The 21,538-nt window shown below is 43.0% G+C and overlaps 3 protein-coding genes across 3 annotated transcripts in view; 2 read left to right on the top strand and 1 right to left on the bottom strand.

The window, feature by feature from the left end:
- Positions 1-970, bottom strand: part of zfand5b (zinc finger, AN1-type domain 5b) — a 5,428-nt gene extending 4,458 nt beyond the window's left edge. Inside the window, exon 1 of the mRNA XM_058617826.1 lies at positions 758-970. The gene's annotated coding sequence lies outside the window, so the exon portion shown is untranslated. The remainder of the gene's footprint in view (positions 1-757) is intronic.
- Positions 971-2,324: 1,354 nt separating this feature from the next.
- On the top strand, positions 2,325-6,203 carry ccnb1 (cyclin B1). The gene is made up of 9 exons (XM_058617822.1): positions 2,325-2,447; positions 2,680-2,814; positions 3,802-3,903; positions 3,980-4,186; positions 4,269-4,427; positions 4,531-4,767; positions 4,853-4,993; positions 5,454-5,564; positions 5,656-6,203. The coding sequence occupies exons 1-9, from the start codon at positions 2,427-2,429 to the stop codon at positions 5,755-5,757; spliced, it is 1,215 nt and encodes a 404-aa protein (XP_058473805.1). The 5' UTR covers positions 2,325-2,426; the 3' UTR covers positions 5,758-6,203.
- A 14,424-nt stretch (positions 6,204-20,627) lies between these two features.
- On the top strand, positions 20,628-21,210 carry pmchl (pro-melanin-concentrating hormone, like). Its single transcript, XM_058617830.1, has one exon. The coding sequence runs from the start codon at positions 20,715-20,717 to the stop codon at positions 21,126-21,128; it is 414 nt and encodes a 137-aa protein (XP_058473813.1). The 5' UTR covers positions 20,628-20,714; the 3' UTR covers positions 21,129-21,210.
- Positions 21,211-21,538: the final 328 nt, after the last annotated feature.

Genomic DNA, 21,538 nt, shown 5'->3' with positions numbered 1-21,538 from the left:
GAGAGATACTTGCTGCAGTCATCTGTTTAAGCTCGACAAACACCGGGCCACAGTCGTGTCACTTCCACAAATCCACTGAGTCATGCTAGCAGGCTAACAGCTACTGCTGCTAGCGTCATCCATCCCCTCCATAAACGCATTTTAAGAACACGAATTGACATTATAGCTGGATAATGACATTATAAAAACACTCTAATTACTAAATAGTGAAAACTTTTATTTTGTTTTATTCGTTGTTTCGGCGAATTTACGAGTGCTGCTAAGCTAGCTAGCGTGCTAGGTGTTAGCAACATCCCGAAAAACTGCTGTGTTGTTGACTGTGTGCTTTGTCTCCACTTGATTATCTTCTTCTTCTTCCCACCGCACACGCACAACCCGATATATGTTGACAATAATTTACACACAAATGTCACGTACATATGGTCTTTTACAACAGGAAAGAACGAGTAAATCAAACGTGCATTCATGTAGAAAAAAATCGTGATAAAGCCCGAATGTGAGCCACGTTCAACACGGAACACAACCGTAAAATTAAAACTCATGCTGATAAAAACGAGTTTTACAGGTGGATAATTACGTTTTGAGCGACACGTGTTAGGTAAAAGTGACACTTTTCTTTTTAACACTCGCGAGTTTAGTAAACAAATGCCAAATGAAAGGGAAATGTTAAGAGCTAACAGCTAAACTTCCATGAAACTCATCCCCAACAACAACAACAACTTGTGCCTAATTAATCGACTTTATGGGGTAAACTTGCCTTTTTGTTGTGTGAGAGAAACTCTTTCTTGACAGCTTGAAGACTTCTGGACTGACGAAGTTAACAGGTTAGTTAAGGTTGGCGTTGAACTATAACTAGGGCCGTCTAGGTGTTGGTTGGTCGGTGTCTTTCTTTCCAGTCACGGCTCTGTTTTCACTGACGCTGCTCTCAAGATCCTACTGCTGCTGCTGCTGCTGCTGCTTAGTCCTCGTCTTCTTCTTCTTCTTCATTATTTGTTGGGACACTACTCGATCGCCACCTACCGGACTGGAGTGAAGGACAGGGAATTTAGTATAGGAAAAAGTTTCCTATGATGTGTTTGGGGGAAAAAAGACTTAAAAGACTTACTCCAATGAAGATTAAACAAGATTAAGATACAATAAAGAACAATAATAATAATAAAAATACAAATACAATATATGAAATCACAAAAACTAAATATATAATAACAATAATAATAATAATAATATTATTATAATATTATTCTCACGATTAATCAAGTAAGTTTTTGTCCACAAACCAAAATGATTTCTTTGTAATACGACGCAAAGAGACTAAGAAAATATTCACATTTAAGAAGCTGAAACAATCAGAAATTTTATTTGATAATGAAAATGAAACCGTTGAAACGATTATTAAAATAGTTGATGATTAATTTAGTAATCGATAATAATCGATTAATAATCGATTAGATAGATAGATAGATAGATACTTTATTCATCTCACAGAGAAATTCACAGTTCAGCAGCTCCAGAATATGTTACAAGATAGAAACATAAGAGTATGCAAGTTTATGTACAGTCTAAATATAAACTGAAACATATGTATAAAAAGGAAAAAAGAAAAAATATATAAAAAAATATAAAGGCGTTAAAAAGAATGAGATGAACATGTACATGTGTGCTTGCGTGTATGTGTTATGTATGATGCAGGTTGAAGAGTCTGATGCATGGGGGAGGGATGATCTCCTCAGTCTTTCTGTGGAGCAGGACATTGACAGCAGTCTGTCACTGAAGCTGCTCCTCTGTCTGTGTATGGTGCTGTGTAGTGGATGGTGTGGATTGTCTATGATGGACAGGAGCCTGTTGAGTGTGCGTCGCTCAGCTATGGATGTCAGACTGTCCAGTTCTGTGCCTACAACAGAGCCTGTATGTATACATTTATTTATTTATTTCTGTATTTATTAAGAAATTAATTAATTAATTAATTTATTTATTAAGTCATTTATCGCCCTCCCTGTTTGAAAACCAGACCTATTAATGTGTTATTATCATTTTTATCCGTTAGATAAGTGTTATAATATATCTCTATTACACAAAGTAGCGGCCATTTTACATGACAACACATCAAACTTCAACATTATACAGGAAAATAAAATCCGCAATAAAAACATCAGAAAAATAACAATTTCAAAACAAAAGTGTGATTTAAAAATCAAAAACATACTCGCAAGGCAAAAACAGGAAAAAGGAAGTGAGCGGGTGACACGTGACCAATGGTTGTCCCGGTAACGCATTTTAAGCAGCTGCGCTCGGCCAATCAGACGCTGGTAGCGATCTCATCTCAGCCAATCAGCGCGAAGCCAGCGAGGATTTAAACTGGGGCGGTACAAACTGACCTACAACGCATCATTCTCCAGTATCCACCGCTGAGACGAACAACACGCAAAATGGCTCTCCGTGTTACCAGAGTAAGTCTTTAAACCTTTGTAATCTCTTTTATTCTCCTAAGTATGCTTTTAAACAAGCTTTTAAGCTAATCATGCTTTATTCGCATGTTTAATTTTCGTTGAAATACTCGCTTTGAAATAGCCTCGTCCGTCGTGGGTGACGGCGGATTCCCCACAGTTGTGCATTAAATATGAGAGTACCACTATGTTTACCGCGTTAGTTGATGTTTTAATGTAATTTTCCTTTCTATAGAACCGCTTGGCTTCCGCCCCGGCTGAAATGGCCGCTAAGACCTGCATGGTGTCCGCTTCCACGAAGCCCCGCGCGGCCCTCGGTGAGATCCGTAACACCCGTAACGTCGCAGTGAACAAGGAAGTACAGAAAAAGGTAAGTCTTTACATAACATTTATATGCCTCTTGTAATTGTTATAACATGTGGGGTTTTTTTCTAAATAATTATTTGAATGATATTAAACCAGCTGATGTTAACCATGCCATCTTAGCTCTCGTTGCTAAAGGAGGCCCTGTTGCTTAGTGCCACTTCCTTGTGTGTGTGTGTATATATATCAAAGAAAAGCTGTAATGCAACAATCATAAGATTATATGTATTTAAATCCTCATTTTTAAAAGTAAATGCACATGAATTATTTTATAAATAATAATTCTGGCAGTGGTTGTAATTGCATGTTTGTCTCATGAAATTTTAAACTTTAGAACTGGTGTTTTATATCTTAGTTTTCATAAGATGCAGCAAACGTCAAATGTGCATTATCTGTTATTCATAACGTGCAGTAAATGTGTTTGGATTTAAACTCCATTTAGATATGAAAACAAACATCCAGAATTGGTCAGCAGCTGAATGCAGTGATGGATTGTTATGACTCCAAATGTATTTCTTATATTAAAAACAAAATGCATTGTTACGAGAGTCTGAACACAATGACATTGAAAACGATGCAATTTAATGTTTTTAGTCATTTGCTCTGTAAATGATTGCTTTGGTCCAGCAGTGGTGTGAAGGGGGCAGACTGGTAAGTGTTCCAACGCCAGTAGATGGCAGTGATGCAACATCATGGATGCAAGCTGCCCTAGGGTTAGGTTCACTCCCCCAATAGAACCACATTTATTCAGTTTTACAAGAGCAAAGAAATGTTTAGACCATCATTACAGCTCTGTTCTGATAAGATTCTGTTAAAACAATGCTGATGGGTTAGGGTTGTAGAAATGACCTGTTCTGAAATGCCACATACTAAGTCCTAATATTAATTTCTTAGGAACTCTAACCAAACGCAGAGCTTGGTACACTTTAAACAGGTTATTGTTGAATCAACATGTTCATATAAAGCTTCTAACACTGACTATGTTTTGGTTCAGGTTGTCAAGGCAGCGCTAACAAAAAAGACCAAAGTTGAGCAAGTGGTTGAACCAAAACAACAGGAAAATGTTGTTCCCATTAAATCAGAGCCCGAGGTTCAGGTGAGTTAAAGCTCCTTCATGTCTGCATGTGTTCTGTATGTGATTGAAGCTCATGTTGGGCCCTCTCCCGTCACAGGTTCTACCTGAACCACAGGTTCTACCTGAACCACAGTCTCCCACTCCAATGGAGACATCGGGCTGTGAACCCGGCGACCTCTGCCAGGCCTTTTCAGACGTCATTCTCCACAACACCATCAAGGACGTGGACGCTGACGACTACGACAACCCCATGCTCTGCAGCGAGTACGTGAAGGACATCTACAAGTATCTGCGACAGCTCGAGGCAAGACCTTTTATTTTCCCCTTCATATGAGATGTTAGTCCCATGTGCTTGTTTGTTTTAATCCAGATTTGTCGTCCATCAGGTTGATCAGAATGTCAGACCCAGTTATCTGCAGGGGAAGGAGGTGACCGGGAACATGCGAGCCATCCTCATTGACTGGCTGGTGCAAGTGAGCCTGAAGTTCCGTCTGCTGCAGGAGACCATGTATATGACCGTGGCCATTATTGACCGCTTTCTTCAGGTGAGAATCACCTTTTTATATTTGAGGTGTAAAGGTCTGCCAACCTGAGCGAGTGCAGTGGTACAGATGGTTAAATAATAATACTGCTGAACCGTCTCATCAGGACCACCCAGTCCCCAAGAAGCAGCTGCAGCTGGTCGGTGTCTCCGCCATGTTCCTCGCCTCCAAGTACGAGGAGATGTACCCGCCTGAGATCTCCGACTTTGCCTATGTGACGGACCGGGCATACACCACGGCCCAGATCAGAGACATGGAGATGACCATCCTGCGGGCACTCAAGTTCCAGCTGGGCCGCCCTCTTCCCCTGCAGTTCCTCAGGAGAGCCTCAAAGATCTATGAGGTACAGTCGGAAAATCCAGGGGTGACACGGTTGAGGGTTTTGTATCAGTGTCTCAGATGCTGATGTTTCTCTGCTCTGTCATCAGGTGACTGCCGAGCAGCACACCCTGGCTAAATACCTCCTGGAACTCACCATGGTCGACTACGAGATGGTCCACTTCCCTCCTTCCATGATGGCCTGCGCTGCCTTTGCTCTGACCCTCAAGATCTTGGATGCTGGAGAATGGGTAAGTGTTTGTGCCCGACGGTTTTCATGAAACTTTCATTAACTGACTGAATCACAGTAGAAGAAACTATAGGCTTTATTGTCTGGAGTCCACCATTTTGGATCAGGATGAAATGACCCAAATTGATCTTTTCATACTAAAATAATTGAAGTTTCTTTGGACCCCAGAAACTGGGAAATGAACGTTCAACAAGTTGTGTAATTGGTAAAACACTCAAACCAGTTAATGGATTATCAAAGTTTGATTTGACTAAAGTCTTAGGATTTTTGGGTGATCCAGTAAAATCTTTTTTCTGGTAGATCCCAGTGTCTAGTCTTTGCATTTGCCAAAATGGCATATGTGGTTCCAAGAGACCGCATTGAGACCTGATCTCCGCCTGAAAGACGAGTTTCAGAAATGGCGGCACAGTTGAGTCTCGGGTTGACGAAGTGCAGATGCTGAACATGTTCCTTCTCCTCAGGATGTGACACTGCAGCACTACATGGACTACACGGCAGAGAGTTTGATCCCTGTGATGTCACACATCGCCAAGAATGTTGTGAAAGTGAACGAGGGGCTGACCAAGCACATTGTGAGTTTCACAAAGTCTCACCGTGTCTTTTTGACTCGTGTCATTTAATTTGCTAAATGTCTAACGTGAACGTCTCTGTGCTCCGTCGCAGGCCATCAAGAGCAAATACTCGACGTCGAAGCAGATGAGGATCGCCACCATCGCACATCTCAAGTCTTCGGTCGTGAAGGATTTTGCAAAGCGTCTGCAGTGAGGCGGTGGAGGCGTCGCGTCTTTGGCACCGTGTGCTTTAATTTGTACAGTTTGTAACTTAAGATTTTAATGTGACTGAGGGAGCGGAGCGATCACGGGCGGTTTGCATGTTTGACCGTGCGATGATGGCCGTTAACCTTCAGGTTTTTTTATCTCGCGCAGCAGTTGCGTCTCTGCCTCTAACGCCACGTCACCACTGTCTCGTCTGTTCAAAACATGGATTCTAACACTGCTCATTGTTCGCGGACTGAAGATTCTCGCGTTTGCTGCGCAGAAGTCGTTTGTTTTATAGTTCACATGTCGTGTTTTCACAATGTCGGCCATGTTTGAGGTTTATCTAAACGGGCTGTTTGTACTTTTAATGCTATTTTCTTAAAGTGTGACTGTACAGCAATACTTTTTAAGTGATTTTACCTGTAAAGCATCTATTAAATGGTTTGGACCAGATTCTTTTGTCTGTTATGCATTTCGATCCCCACCAGAGGGCACTCTAAGATCAGTTGTATCATATCACTGGTTATCTAGTCCATAACTATTGAAACTAAAACTGTAAGGGACTTGCATTAGAAGTTGGCAGCAGTGTTCTGTGTTATCTTCACTGTTACACTTTACTGTCTTCACTTTAATTCCACATGATTCAAAGTCTGTAACACAAGGTCATTTCTACAGCGCTCATGAAATGGGTTTGACCCACAGTCTGAGCTCACACAAGCTTTTCCATGAGCTTAGAAAACTCCTTAAACAATCTGAGGTTTTCAAGGTTGCCCTGAAAACAGAATCCAGCAAATCACCATTTTTAAGTTCTGTTTAGAACATTCTGCCTAAAACGTCGTTTGCTGGTGACGCACAAAATGAATTGACGAGTATTATGAAGCTCATGGAGGTTCTGAGACGTTGATTCGCAGGTCAGTGCTGATTTTCAAACGATCAGTCGACCTAAAGAACTGTAACGAGCTTCACTCAAATCATCCTTACCAGACGTCTCCTTAAACTAGGCTCCGACTGGACGATGCCAGCTGTCAATCAGTGTCACTCCTGCTGTATTTGGACACAGTTTCCTGTATTTGATTAAACAGTGGTGTCGCCCCCTGGTGGCTAACTGCTACTTCTGTTCCCACGTCATTCCTGGGCTTCACCTTTTAAACGATTAGGAAGTCCGTGTCCACAGTCCATGATGACGTGTGTCCACTTCCACTACACTAGGAGGCGATGCTCCCTTTCAGATAATTCTCCACATTAATTCATCCTCATTTGTTATATTTAAGAGTCCATCCAAACCCAAAGCATGGTTCAAGTTGTATCCATATTTCTTGGCGTAACTTTTCAAATCAGGCTGTGTTATTTTCAGTATGTGACGACAGGTGTTGTCTTTGGCGCCTCCTACTGTCAGATCTCTGTGAAACATTGGATTTCTCTCTGGAGCTCCAGATACAAACACTCGTCACATTTAAAGCTAATGGACGGAGTGGAGTGGGAGCCATTATCACTTTAACTGGTTCACAGCTGAGACCCTGGAGGAGCCAGAGCCCTCATCACCCTCAGGGGGATTCTCCAGAAACACGACCACCTGCCGTCGGCACGAGGTCAGGGGTCGTAAAGGTCATCGCTCTTAAATACCTGAAGCAGAAAAAACAAAAAAACCCACAAAAGCCTGTTCTGTGATTCTGCGCTGTCATGACACACGGGAGGTAACTCCTGACACCTTCAGAGTTCTTGTCCTCCCTTCCTTCCTTCCTTCTTTCCTTCCTTCCTCTGTCCGTCTGTTTTCCCCAGAGACGCGTGATGATGATGATGATGATGATCAGGCTCAGTTATCGTGGAAAGCCGGGCTTTTAAAGCCACAGATGATGCTGAGGGTTCATACCTCCAGGCTGAGGTCACGACTGAGCAGCCGTATTGTTTTACGAGAGAGAGAATCCTCCTCCTCCTCCTCCTCCTCCTCTTCCTCCTTCTCCTCCTCTTCCTCCATGATGGAAAAATCAAAGCCCGTGTTCGTGGAGCTCGAAACAAAGTCAGCAAAGAGTTTTTATAAAAATGACAAAAATCTTTCATAAAGCATGGTTGTATTTTTGGTGCTAGCACAGTTGGTTCCCAAAGACTGGGTTGGGGACCCACAGATGGGTCACGGGAGATTTGTTTAGGGTCCTTTGATAATGTCATCAGTTTGGATTCCAGAGCTTCTCTCTGGAACACTCGGATCAGATTAAATAAATCCGGCTCGTGTTACACTCCGTATTTTTATGCCTCAGTCTGTTTTTTTAATCAAAGCACAAATATGTTTTCCAGACCATGAAGACGTGCACGCACGGCAGGATTGTCTTTCTCTGCCACAAATTTAAATTCCATTCGCCTTCTTTATGTCATCGCGTGGGGGAACGTTTTTTCAACAGAGAAACTGCAGTTTGTGAATCTTTCACTCTCCCAAACCAAACTCCATAGAGAAAATCAGCGATTTTAGCTCGGGGGACACAGGAGCTGCTGGTCTGCTGCTGCCCCGTGTGGTCACTTTGTGTCAGTGACTTGAATCAGAACGTCGGTTTTTGAATGTCGATTTTTACGAAATATCACATGTGAACTTAGTGATGGAGGCAGCAGTGGATCAGCAGCTCCGGTGTGCTGTGATGTAAAATCGTTGATTTTCTCTATGGGGTTTGGTGCAGGGGAGGGATGTGGTCTACCAAGTGACACAAACTTCAGTTTCCTGCTGTAAAATGACAAGATAAAGTGATGAATACATTCTTAAGATAGCGGGAACTTGAGCTTGAGCTGATTTTATTGGACAAGACTTTTGTTTAGTGGCTAAAATTAGATTTGTTCTTGTTTTGCCGCTACGTTTTTAAGACGCTCAGGTTCTGTGGCACAAACAGTGTTTCCCAAACGTTCTATATGGCAACCCTCTTTTTAAATGTGGCAAAATATTGTGACCCAAATTACAATATTTATCAAGACAAGACACATTTGTACTTGACAAGATACTCGAATTTAGGTTTGACCGGCCATAAACGTCTTCTTTCTCTGGACAATTTTTGGAATTCTTCTCCCTGATTGGTCAGAACGTTTCACAATCTGTCAACTGTGCCGGAACTGTACAGTGGAAAAGCACCATAAAGCATTGGTCACATGTTCTGTTATTAAATGTCCGATTGAGCCGAGCGAACGTGACCACTTGGTATCAGATTGTGGCGGTTGTCATCGTTAGTTTCCACCAATCATTTTATCTTTGTTTGGATTCAAACGAGGCAAAATGTTGCCGTCACTCTCAGCACGAGCGACTGTACAAATACTCTGAGGTCGAGACGGAATTCAAAGCTCGGCTTCAGGATTCCAGGAGCACAGATCACAGATCACGTCTGAAGTTTGGAACTCTGTCCTCAGTCTAAACAAGTGCACCCTTCAAAAGTGAGTCAGCGTTCTCTCTTCTCAGGTCTGCACGTCTCAATTCAATAAAGGCAAAGTCAAACAAACAGTGAGCTGGTGGCGGCGCTGTTCGGATTTCTGTGGGGCGGCGCTAACAGGCGAGCAGCTAGGGAAGGAGGGAGGTAAGGAAGGAGGAGGAGGAGGCCTCTGGCTCTGAGAGCGGAGAGAAGCACAAATAAACGCAGTTGGTTTTTCACGATTTATGGATTCTCAAATAAAAAGCCCCCGTGCTTCCTGAACTTCACTGACCCTCTCGCGCTCGCTGTCACATGGCGCAGATAAAGGCGGCCATTGTGGCCCCAACACTGCGGCGTTTGAAGCAGGTGTGAATGGGATTCTCTCCAGACCACCTTCACCTTCTTCTGTGCGCGGCGTCGCACCTTCAAGGCCACGCTCGCTCGCTCGCTCGCTCGTCTGCTGTGTTTTCTTTTCAGAGATGCGAGAGGAAGATTTTTCTTTTTCCATTTTAAAAGCCAAAGACGGGTTTGAACAGTTTTGAGAAAAACCACAATAGAACATGGTGTCTGTCTTCACTGTGAGGCCTTGAATGCGTCGCCTTCACGGGGTTCTGTATGATCCTCACATCCATCGCAGGATTTCATCGTGAACCACTCAAACCACGTACAAGGTTGTTCTCCCAGTTTCTGATGTTTGAGTTTTTTTGTTAAACAAAGTGTACGCAGCAGTCGTGGACGTCGCCTAATCACATCGCTAATGGCTTTAGCAACAATAGCAACGCTTGCTAAGTAGGTAACACCGGGTATTTACCGCAATCACATTATTGTGAGTGCCTTTTTATTTGTTTTTGTTTATTTTTAAATGGACTTTTACAGACAGTGCACAGTTTTATGTAACATTTAACATTAAACATTTAACATTTAACATTTAACATTTAACATTTAACATTTACATTTACATTTACATTTAAGCATTTAGCAGACACTTTTATCCAACGCGACATACAAAAGAGGAATACGCTACATAGAAGAAGTCTTGGAAAGAACTCCACTAGATAGGAACAGTGGACTGGTAGAAGGTGAGAGTGCTGAGGTGGATCCAAGTGCAGAAGGAGAGGCAGGGGAGGGGGTAGAAGGTAAGGGCTAGGACAGAAGATGCTCTTGGAAGAGCTGGGTCTTGAAGACACTGTTCTTGTAGCGCTCAGTAGATCATTCCACCAGCGTGGAACGACACATGAAACGAGTCTGGATCGTCTTGTGTTGGCACCAGACAACAATCCTTAGATGAACGGAGTAGTCGAGGGGTAACATAAGCGTTTAGGAGAGCATTTATGTTTAGGAGAGCATTTATGACCCATGAAGCTTTGTAAGCTAGCATAAGTGATTTGAATTTGATGCCGCACAATGTTGCTGTGGCTCCGCCCCTCTACATGCATTATTTGTAGTCACTTTCAGGTTGTTATTTGAGCTTCATCAGCAGATTGAAGTTGAGGTTGAGGTCAACGTCCACCAGAGCAAAGTAAATGAAAATAAAACCAAGGGTTTTTTTGTTTCTTAAAACTTATCTGTTGAATCAGAAAAGCGTCGCGCTGCAGACGTTCATAAACAAACGCCATGGCGACACAAACACAAACACAGCCATGAAGTCGAGTTATGCAAAAAAGCGTTTTATTACATGCATGTTTTGGCAGGAGTTGTTGTTTTGGGGATAGAAAAAATTGAAGTGATTATCTTGTTTCAGCTCGCGGAGGTTATTTTTGGCGGGACTGGACCAGTTCAGACTGCAGTGTGGTTGCACAGAGACCAGCTCCTCTGGCTCCTTTTTTTTCTTCTCATTTTTCCACTGGCCTTCTCCGCACACAAAGGTCTGGGGGATTGACGGGCCCAAGTGCCAACGCCGTTACAGTGCCAGTGCGATGGCGTCCTTTTTAAAGCCAGACGTTTATTGCTGGCTTCTACGCAGCATAAGAAGCCGTTACAACGCTTCTCAGACATAATCACAATCAGAGAGAACTTTATTTATCCCTCAGCAGATTCTCGTGCCAGCGATTGCTTCAACCACCGACTTAAGGAACATAATCAGGGAGTAAAGGACAAAAAAAGACAAGAGAATATAAATAACGGTGTCAAATCTAATGGCTGACTGAAAAGATCATGTGTTGTTGTTGTTTACTTCTACAAGTAATGGAAGTAAATAACTTCTTCTCGCTCACAGTTAGCAAACCCAGGTCGTAGGGACAGGGAATGGGGACAACTTGAGTCTGCGACTCCAATGGCCGCGTAGCGTGACGTTGTCTGGTGCAGCAAAAACCTTGGAGGACGTCCAGAAGCTCTTTTTTTACTGCTCGGTTTGTGGCCGTTTGTCTCGACCTCCGACCTTTTCCCTGTCGCCCTGTCAGCTGTACCGCACCATTTTACTGTTGTACCCTAAAGTCGTGTTTTCATCCTGGAACAGTGCAGTTTGGAGCGGTAAAGCCCTCGTGAGGCTTTGTGTTTCGACCGAGAACACTACCTTTGCTTGGTAGGCGGAGTGTGCGCTGTGCTCGATGGCCGTGTTGGTGTGACGTCAAACTGGTGCGCCAGCAGCGAACAACCTGCTCGCTCTGTGTATGAGAATACACTGCAGGTGTTGAAGAAACACCAGTCGCAAAGGAAGTGGCCCCATCAGCTGACTGACAAGGGTTCCCTTCCCTGGTACCTCAAAAGAAGGCTACCAATGAATGGAACAGTTGGGGCTAGTTTGTTTGGGTCTATTGCACCGTACTGTACCAAACTGACCCGTTCCACTCAGAGGAAACATGGCTTCTGGCTGCCAACATGGCGGTTCATAGAAACCGATTCATGTGACATAGGAAACGTGAGCTCAGACTGTGGTTTGCAGAAACCTTCCACAAAATGTAGCCTGAGAACATTGTCAGCAGTGGTCGTGCGCTCCATCGCGATGTTTTCACATATCATCGCGCTGACGGAAGCACCCGGCGCTTGTCCAGCTGCTCCCTATCGAGCCGCAGCGGGCCTGTGATCAGCCGTGTGGAGGTAACACTGCCGCGCACCGTGACTATCGGAGGTTAGATCACGCTGGTTTACTCAGCAGAGCCGGAACTGTGCCAGTGTTTGTGTTGTGATTTACGAGATCAGTAAAAACAAAGACAGGAATCCTGTGATTACACTTTCTGCACAAGATCGTTACTTTTTATGTGACGACAAGCGCCACGGGCTGATTCATGTGCCATGTAATGTAATATTGTGGCCTTTAAAAGTTTAATTTGTTGCGCCGCGCTTTAAACATTTATGACACGAAACCATGAAAAAGAGGGATTCTGCACAGATTATCTTTCATTCAAATGACCTTTATGAATGTTGTGTTTCCATAACAACAAGCAACAGCCACACTTCTTTATTAGCCACTAATATAAGCACACAGCTCACTCGCTCTGGCTTTAAAAAGGATTCACTCTCAGCCCTGAAACAGCTACGCCAACATCATTAAAGGAGTAGTTCAGGGGTTTTCTTTGTGTGTGAAGTATAACTGACGTAAGAATTATGGTCCAGATTAGTGTTTCAGATCCATATCAGAGGTAATCTGTCAGGCTGGGTGTTTATCGAGTCAGTCCTGTTTCCCAAAGTCCCCATTGCATTCAATATGGATTCATTTAGAGATATTTAGGTTTGCCTGGTTAGGGTAAACAAAACAAAGGACCTCCTCCAAGGATTAAATATTTGTCACCTGTGTTTTTCAAACTAGCACCTGAAATGTTTACATTTTGATCCACTGACTGGATCCAGAAGACTTTCTAGATCTGTGTAGAACTTTACTTGCTTGCACAAAGACGATGAAGAAGCCAAATTTCACCTAATCTGAAGAGTTTTGACAGAAATATGATCATTTTACACTTTTTAAAATTGAATGAGAACATACTTTGGTGTTTAGCGACCTATTATGAAAAAAATCACATTGATTTGTCAAAAAATGTAGACAGGAAGTTGTTAACAGACGTACCTCCTTAGCAGAGGTAAATATGAATGTTTACGTTATAAATTGCACTTTTTATTTAATTTGACCACACGGTGTAACTTTACAGTACAGTCTCAGGCCATGATTCAAATTCGAACCTTAAAAACCGGTTTGAATTTTTAAAGATGCAGCCTAGAAGCACATCTGACACAAGATCCAGACAGAACTGTGTGGATAAGCAGATACGTTTAATCAGCATCGTGCATCTATTTAGTCAATTTGTTTATTTTTAAATTTAAATAATAGCGGCTTTGATAAGGAGAAAAGTTTGTTGAATTTTTCCAACTTTAACTTTCACAAAATGAGCAGTTTTTGCACAAATTCAGCAGCAGCTCAGGTTGATATGAGAAGCAGTGAAGGTCCAATCACTGTGTCGCATGCAGACAACAAAGAAGATGAACAAGTGACCCCAGAGGTTGATTTACAGTGTGTCAGCAGCAGCAGGAGTGCACCTCCTCCTCCTCCCCCTCCTCCTCCCAACACTCAGAGGATTTATCACAGAGCAGGAGTGACGACTGCCAGGCAGCCTGACTCACCACACAGGTCAGATTACAGTGGACTGTAACAGGAGACACATTTAACCATCAGACACCCTGAGGGTCCCTTTTTTTACTTTTTAGTTTTTTTGTCCTTAATTGTATAAAAATACTTCCACTTCAGGCCTTAGGGCCAAAAAATGTCCAATTGAAACCAATACAAACGCATAAACAGCTTTATTGTGAGGTCCTGGCTCCAAGATTATCTTTTTTTCTTCTTCTTCTCCCTCTTTCTCTCTCTCTCTCTCTCTATATATATATATATACAGTATATATTATATAAAAAACACATGATTGTCATGTAGCTTTATTTAGCTGGTTCTCATACAAACACAGTCATAAAAAAGGAAAATGCAGGAATTCATTTAAGTTGACACAACACAAGACTTGTAGAAATGAATCAATGTTTTACATTAATCATAAACGTGAAATGAAATCACTTGATGAAGGTGATCTCCTCCTCCTCAGTAAATGTAAAAGTTTGGAGGATCCTCCTACGACCTTCATCACGTCGCTCTCCTCCTATAGATTTTCCCCCTGATTGCAATCAGCGCTCCTCACCTCGGACTAATCACGTGCGTCTTCTGAGGCAAACTGTGTTTTTCATCATCGTCGTCGCACAACAATCATTATTTCGCCGAAAAATCACAGACAAACCAGTTCTACTCGGAGTGTCGTTAAGTGAGAGGTGTCTTTGTCCCTCATCGTTTTCATGATTGTGTTCTGGTTCATCATCATCATCATCAGCAGCAGCAGCAGCAGCAGCAGGAGAACCTCCAGAGAGTCAACAGCCGACATAAGCACAGTTATTGATTATATTAGTCAATAAAGGCCAGCTTCCTCCCCGACTATTACACTAATGCACTGAGGGTGAATGTCCCGGCTCGTCAGGTTATAAAGTGAGCCTGAGCTTCTAAATTATTCACAGGGCCACTTCACCAGCTCTGGGTTCTCCATTAGAGACGGGCCGGGTGGAGGGGGAGGAGCTAGTGAGGGGCGGGGGGGGGGGGGGGGGGGGGGTGGGCGTGGCGGTGATGTCACCCAGCCCCATGGAGCCAGACAAGGACACCAGGGACCGAATAATGGAGTCAGGGACCGGAAGAGACGGAGTGTTCTGCAGGTCAGTTTACCAGCAGACCCTCGCGGTCAGTACACTCTGTGTGTGTGTGTGTGTGTGTGTGAGAGTTTTTCAGGACCAAAACCTGGTCCTAATATAGAAGAACCTAGTTTATGTGGAACTGGTTAAGTTTAGGTTTAGACATTAAGTGGATGTTGCTGAGTTGGTCCTAATGAGGCAGAACCTCATTTCTGAGGAACAAGGGTTACGTTTAGGACGATAATGCCGCATTTGGATCATGGTCCAGTGTGGTTTGTTGGTGCCATGGGCAGCACATGAACAAGTGGAAAGGATTTTGGTTTGTAACTGGAGAGTCACCGGTTCAAATCCTAGGATGGGTCAAGAGCTGGGTTGCCCCTGAGCAAGGCACCCAATCCCCCACTGCTCCTGGACGTGTGTGTGTGTGTTCACCAAAGCCTGAAGAAACTTGGATTTTGTGTATTTGAACATCTGCTCTACCATCTGTCTCATCGCACTCATCGGGCAGATTTATCGCATTAAGTGCCGCGACAGTGACCGTGCGTCTCTGTGGATGAAACACGATCTTCAAAATCTAATTTGTCAACTGGATTCTTTGTTCCGTGTCAGGATCCGTCAAACGGTCGTCGGGTCAAACACCGGTCACGTGACGTGACATCTGGCGCCAAAGGACAAAGAACTCTCCAACATCGACCACCGCTAATGTAATCAGCTGAAATCATCAGTGAAACATGCTGCCGATGATGATGATGATGATGCTCACCAGAGAGCAGAGTGATGAAGACATGAGTGATGAGGATGAAAGTCTACTTTATTACAAATATTCCCAAACATTTAAATATGAAGGTTTCACACAATTACGAACAGGATGTTTCTATACTGGTGGAAAGCACCAGGGGGCAGTATAAGGACCGGGTCATGTGATAGTCATGTGACAGGTTGCTTTATCTTCATGGATTTAAAGTGCAGGGAACTCTTAAAGCTTGAAACCAGGTCTGGTGTTGTTGACGGTTTTCCTGCCAACATGGACGTTTGAGCAAAACAGCTTTAAAACATTGCCTGGAGCTCTGACATTGAGGTCAAAGGTCACAGTGCCACACACAAGTACAGGCGAGTCCACCATGATGGAGCTGTGGTTCTCTCAGGAACAACTAATGATTGTTTTCATTGTTAATCTTTTCATTGTTTTTCTCCATTCATTTAGTACTTTGTGAGGAACTTCTCAAATGTCTTATTTTGTCCACAAACCAAAAAAGTTTGAATGATTTCTTTGTTTATGTGGAGCAAAAAAAGCGAATAACTGAGTATCTGAGTAACTGAGTAACTGAGTAATCACCGCTGCAGACGAACTCACGAGGTGACAGATCTGAGCCGCTGGCAGCCACGTCATCACTTTCTTTAACGACGCTGTCGAGTGTTTGGATTTTCCAGCGTGTGTTTTTACTGTTTGTGCAGCAAAAACATTTTCCCAGAAATGAGACAGAGTCCAAGGCCGAGGACAGCGGGGGGGACAAGAATCACCTCACACCGCACTGACCACACGCTCTGGTTTATTTCACACACTTTTAAAAGTGTGTTTCACGTCAGCCTGTGACCAAAGAGGCGAAGAGTTCATGTTTGTTATCATAACGTCTGACATTAACCAGATTAAAACGTTTTAAAACGAGGAGATTAGATTCACCTCACTTTCGATTCCATCATTTCATGTCATCCTCCACACGAGGGTCGCAGGGGATTTAGGGGTCAATCCCAGCTGATACAGGGTGAAAGGTCGGGGTCACAATCCAGATTAAAACCAGAGGAAACGGTCACGTCTGATAGTTTTGCCTGTTTGCCTGACGTAGTGCAGCTATAAATCACCGCTGCTGCAGTTTAGTCCAAAAAAGAACAGATTTTTATCTCGATGAATCTTTTCTCTGCTCCAGATGTTTTTGTTTCGGAGCCAAAGTCATTTGTTACGAAACCAGCAAAACAGCGACGTTAAACAAACACACACACACACACACACACACACACACACAGAGGTTTGCATATCTTAGTGAGGACACATTGACCCAAACCCTAAAACCAGGTCTTAGTCCTGAAAAAAGACCTTTAAAGGTTGTGAGAACCAAATAAAATGTGTTATTTGTGGACCTCAAAGATATAAACACACACACTGATTTGTCTTCTAAGGACTTGGCATTGAGGTGTCAAACCTCTGGTCCCTGGTTTACCTGGGATCCCCAGTTGATTTCACTCTGTTCGCCACTAAAATGTAAAATTTACAGATTAATTTAGCATCATAAATGTTTATTTATCGCCAGCTTTCAGCACATATTGAATATTTCCACAGTTTTAATCTCAGATCGACTGAAAAGATGTTTTTTCCTCCTCACAGTTGGACTTTTCTTCACTTAAACGACATCAACAAACCATTAACCCATAACAAGTTTAACTTAACTTAACTTAATTTAACCACACCCTTTTTAATCTAAGGGTTCTTTTTTTTCAAAGGATCAGCTGTTTCATACATTTCAGACAAAAAGCTTAAAGATCTCTGTCTCTATTTTAATATGTAAATATAAGTGTTTGTTCATGACTGAGCAGATAAATGTGACTTTATTCCTCATGTCAAATGTATAATACATTTAAAATCCATCCAATACTTGTAATTACTGCAGTATTAAGATGGTATTACCATACTTTTTACACATGTATTACTCTACTGCTGCCATATTGCTACTTTACTGCAATAAAATCCACCAAATTCATCATATATATCACTAACATCACAGCAATATTGTGTTTTATGATTAAATTCTTGTGTGTTTTTTCATTATTGTACGTTTTATTCTTAATGAAAACCCACCTACAGAGCTGGTGTGACGTTGCTAACGGTCTCCAGATGTCGTCGTTATCTGTAAAACAAAAACACTCTCCCATAAACCCGTTATCTGGATTCTTATGAGCGTATTTATTAATAACTTTACTGGGGTTTTGACTTTTTGAGTCGCCGGAGCACACACACACACACACACACACGTAGATATTCTTATCATCTGGAAACAGTTTGTTTAGCATAAACACGCTCATACGCTACATTAGCAAAACTTCCCGACATCAGGACTTTAATCACCGTTTAAGAAAAACATAAAATACAAAATAAGTCCTTGGCAACGTAAAGCACTCTGAAATCATACAGAGAAAATCACTAAACTTCTTTCTCTCCCAAACCAAATCCCATTGAGAAAATCATCAATTTTACGTCCCAGCACACAGGAGTCGTTGGTCCACTCCTGCTTCCACTAACATATTAAAATGTGTTGTTTAGTGAATTCTGTGTTTGAAATCCTTCTTTCAGATTTACCCCAATGACACCAATTGACCACAAAAGGCAGCAGTAGACCAGCAGCTCCTGTGTCCCCCGTGAGCTAAACTCGCTGGTTTTCTCTATGGACTTTGGTGTGGGAGAGTGAGTGGTTTACAAACTTCCGTTTTCTGTTGGGAAACTCTGTTTTAGAGTGAGATAAAGCTGCAAACATGCTATTAAGATGTCTAATGCCGCATTTCCAACGGCTCTACTCGCTTCGCCTCGCTTCGCCTCACACACACACACACACACAAGTGACTAGGGACTTCACACCACACTACTGTAGTTGTTGGAGATTAACCCACGTTTTTAGGATTGTTAAGTAGTTTTAATTTATCTACAATTCAACACTGTTCAGCTTGATTTCTGTCCACATGTCTCCAGAGTACAGCCTGCTACTCCACAAACTACAGCGGCAGCGGTCTGTGATGCCGCTCTCGATCGCCGGTGCGGTCCCTAAATACACCTCTCCACTGTAAAAGACTCCTGTTAAGTATAGAGGTTTCCCTGGTAGTTGTTGGAGATTAACCCACGTATTTAGGATTGTTAAGTAGTTTTAAGTGATCTACAGTTCGGTGCTGTTCGGCTTGATTTCTGTGTGGGACGTCTCTTCCTGTGACGGGACTCAGTCTGACCAATCATCGCATAGTACCTGCTTTTAAGCACGTCTGAGCAGGTACTATTTTTAGTACCTGGCTACCAGGTAGTCGCCACTTAAACCGTGCTGTGGCGAGGCGAGTAGAGCCGGTGGAAATGCGCCAATAGACTTAAGAGAATGTAGATTTTTATGATGTGCACCTTTTGTTAAGAGGCTGAAATCTGTTTTCTGTGAGTCCTCGAGTCAAGTTTTCACTGAGTTCTTTACGATATTTACGAGCACGTTGACGATGTTTTTCTTTTGTTTTCCAACATTTGTTAGCGTTACATTTGTGATGTGCTTCATTTCTGCTGATGTCTCCGACATTATTGTTTTCCCAACCAGAAGCTAACTTCCCATAAAAGGTGCCTACATTCCCAAAAAACACATCCTCTGTTCTGCTGACTCACTCTTCTCTGTGTCTCTGTGTCTCCTGTGAGGACTCGTGTGCAGTTGTTGGCAGAACCACAACAATAGAGAGTGTCTTATCTGTCTTCCTTCCTTTCATTTTTACCCACTCCTTTCCTGGTAGCGAGGGCGCTGGAAGTCACCTGACGGCACCGACGCGCCAAACTAAACACGATCATTGATCGGAAAAGAGTTTGAGTCAAAGTGACGAAAAAAAACCCACATATTTAAAGTTTCTGCAAACCATATGAAACTGTGTGTATATAAATGTTGCATAGCAACGTTCCTGAAAGCCGACAAGTGGGCACAAATGTTTTAATGTCATGTTTCATACGTGTTACAACTATCTCAGGCAGAATTCTCACTTGGAGAAGGAAATGGTGTGAAATAATGGCGACAATTTGCCAAAAACCAGTACATCCTGTGTGTTTTTATGCAGATGATGTTACAATTTATTTGACATAAAATCCTGGATCTTTTTGTGCCAAAAACGGTTTCTCATGGGATCGTAAAACCATTAAAAAAGGACAAAAAAACAAACAATACAAGACCTGTACATTTAATATTTTACATAATTACATCAAAGTTTGCACGGCAAGGAAAAAACACCCCAATTTCCTCTGATTGCACCAGACAGTTTTTTTTAAACTGGAAACTAAAGTTTGTAAACTGCTCGGTCTCTCACACCAAATCCCATACAAAAAAACATCGATTTTACATCTCAGCACACAGGAGTTGTTGATCCACTGCTGCCTTCATCAGTGACATCAAAGGTCTTATTTTGTGACTTCGGGGTTTGAAAACCTTCATTTAGATTTACTACAGTGACACAAAGTGACCACACGAGGCAGCAGCAGACCTGCAGCTCATGTCCCTGTGAGCTAAAAACGCTGATTTTCTCTAAGGGGTTTGGTGCAGGAAGAAAACAGATCACATACAGACATGAATTACACCGACTATTTCAACCGTCAACAACCACCTGGTGCAAACATAATTAGGAGGGAGAATAATTGCACCGCTGTCCAGCAGAGGATCACGTCAGAGGAAACGTCGATAATGCAAACACTTGACGGATCATCTGTCTTTCTTCTGAGAATAAGCTGCAACAAAGCCCCAACACGACAGCTTCCATCACCACCGCCACAAAGAGCTCCGCGGGTGCTGCTAATCCAGGCTTGTTGTTTTAAAAGGACGCCATTTTGGATTAATGCTCTTCTTGGTGTCACCTTCTCAAAAAGGAGTCCCCGACTGTTCCATCGCACATCTGCCGTCACTTTGGGGACGATTTTTAATTAACTTTGCAGCAAAACAACACTCAAACACCGCGGGAGGTCCACACACAACCACCCTTCAATGCTTTCAGATGATTTCCTGAACGCACCAGAAGAAGTCGTGACGAGGACAGTTAGACGTGGCGAGTCTGAAACCGTATAAAAGACTGCGATGGGACCTCAGGAATCAGAACGGCAAAGCAGGAGCTCTAGGAAGGAAAACCCGTCCACGAAAGCCAACGCTCTCCACCAACGAGAAGGTCTTCACCATGAGGCAGTCATCCATGTCGGTCATCTTCGCCGCCGCGCTCATGTTCCAGAGCTACGAGCTGTCGGGCGCTCTACCCATGAGCAAGGCAGACGACGCCTCGCTGGAGCAGGACGTGTTCGCGTCGCTGCTGAGCGACAAGGCGCTGGAGAACGGCCTCGGCGACACAGACCTGGGCACGGACGGGAAGACGAGCGGCCAGAGGGTCATCGTCATCGCCACCCCGAGCCTGTGGAGAGACCTGCGGGCGCTGAGCGCCGGAGTTCCGCTCTACAAGCGCAGAGCCGACTTCAGCAGCCAGCTGGGCGAGCACAGCGACGCCAGCCAGGACCTGAACATCCCCATCTCCGTCCAGAGGAGGGACAACATGAGGTGCATGGTGGGACGGGTGTACCGGCCGTGCTGGGAAGTCTAGGACACTTCACACTTCACACGACTCACACTGAGTTGTAACGTCATCATCTGAAATCCTGTGTATCTATATTTAAATTATTGCAGAAAATTAAACTTCTGTGTTCTACGTGACATCTTCTGTTTGTGATGTGTCTTTTTCACATGATAGTTCTGGTTCAGATCTGAGTCGAAGCTTAAAGGCGACATAGAATGCTTGTATCGCACATATATGTTAGTTATGGAGGTCTACTTACATATATTAACTTGTTTTCATGGTCACATATATGTTAGTTATGGAGGTCTACTTACATATATTAACTTGTTTTCATGGTCACATATATGTTAGTTATGGAGGTCTACTTACATATATTAACTTGTTTTCATGGTCACATATATGTTAGTTATGGAGGTCTACTTACATATATTAACTTG

Source organism: Solea solea, chromosome 19, assembly GCF_958295425.1.
Source record: "Solea solea chromosome 19, fSolSol10.1, whole genome shotgun sequence".
NCBI classification, from domain to species: domain Eukaryota; kingdom Metazoa; phylum Chordata; class Actinopteri; order Pleuronectiformes; family Soleidae; genus Solea; species Solea solea.
The sequence above is the reverse complement of the archived record's forward strand: the minus strand, read 5'-3'. Positions and strand labels throughout refer to the sequence as shown.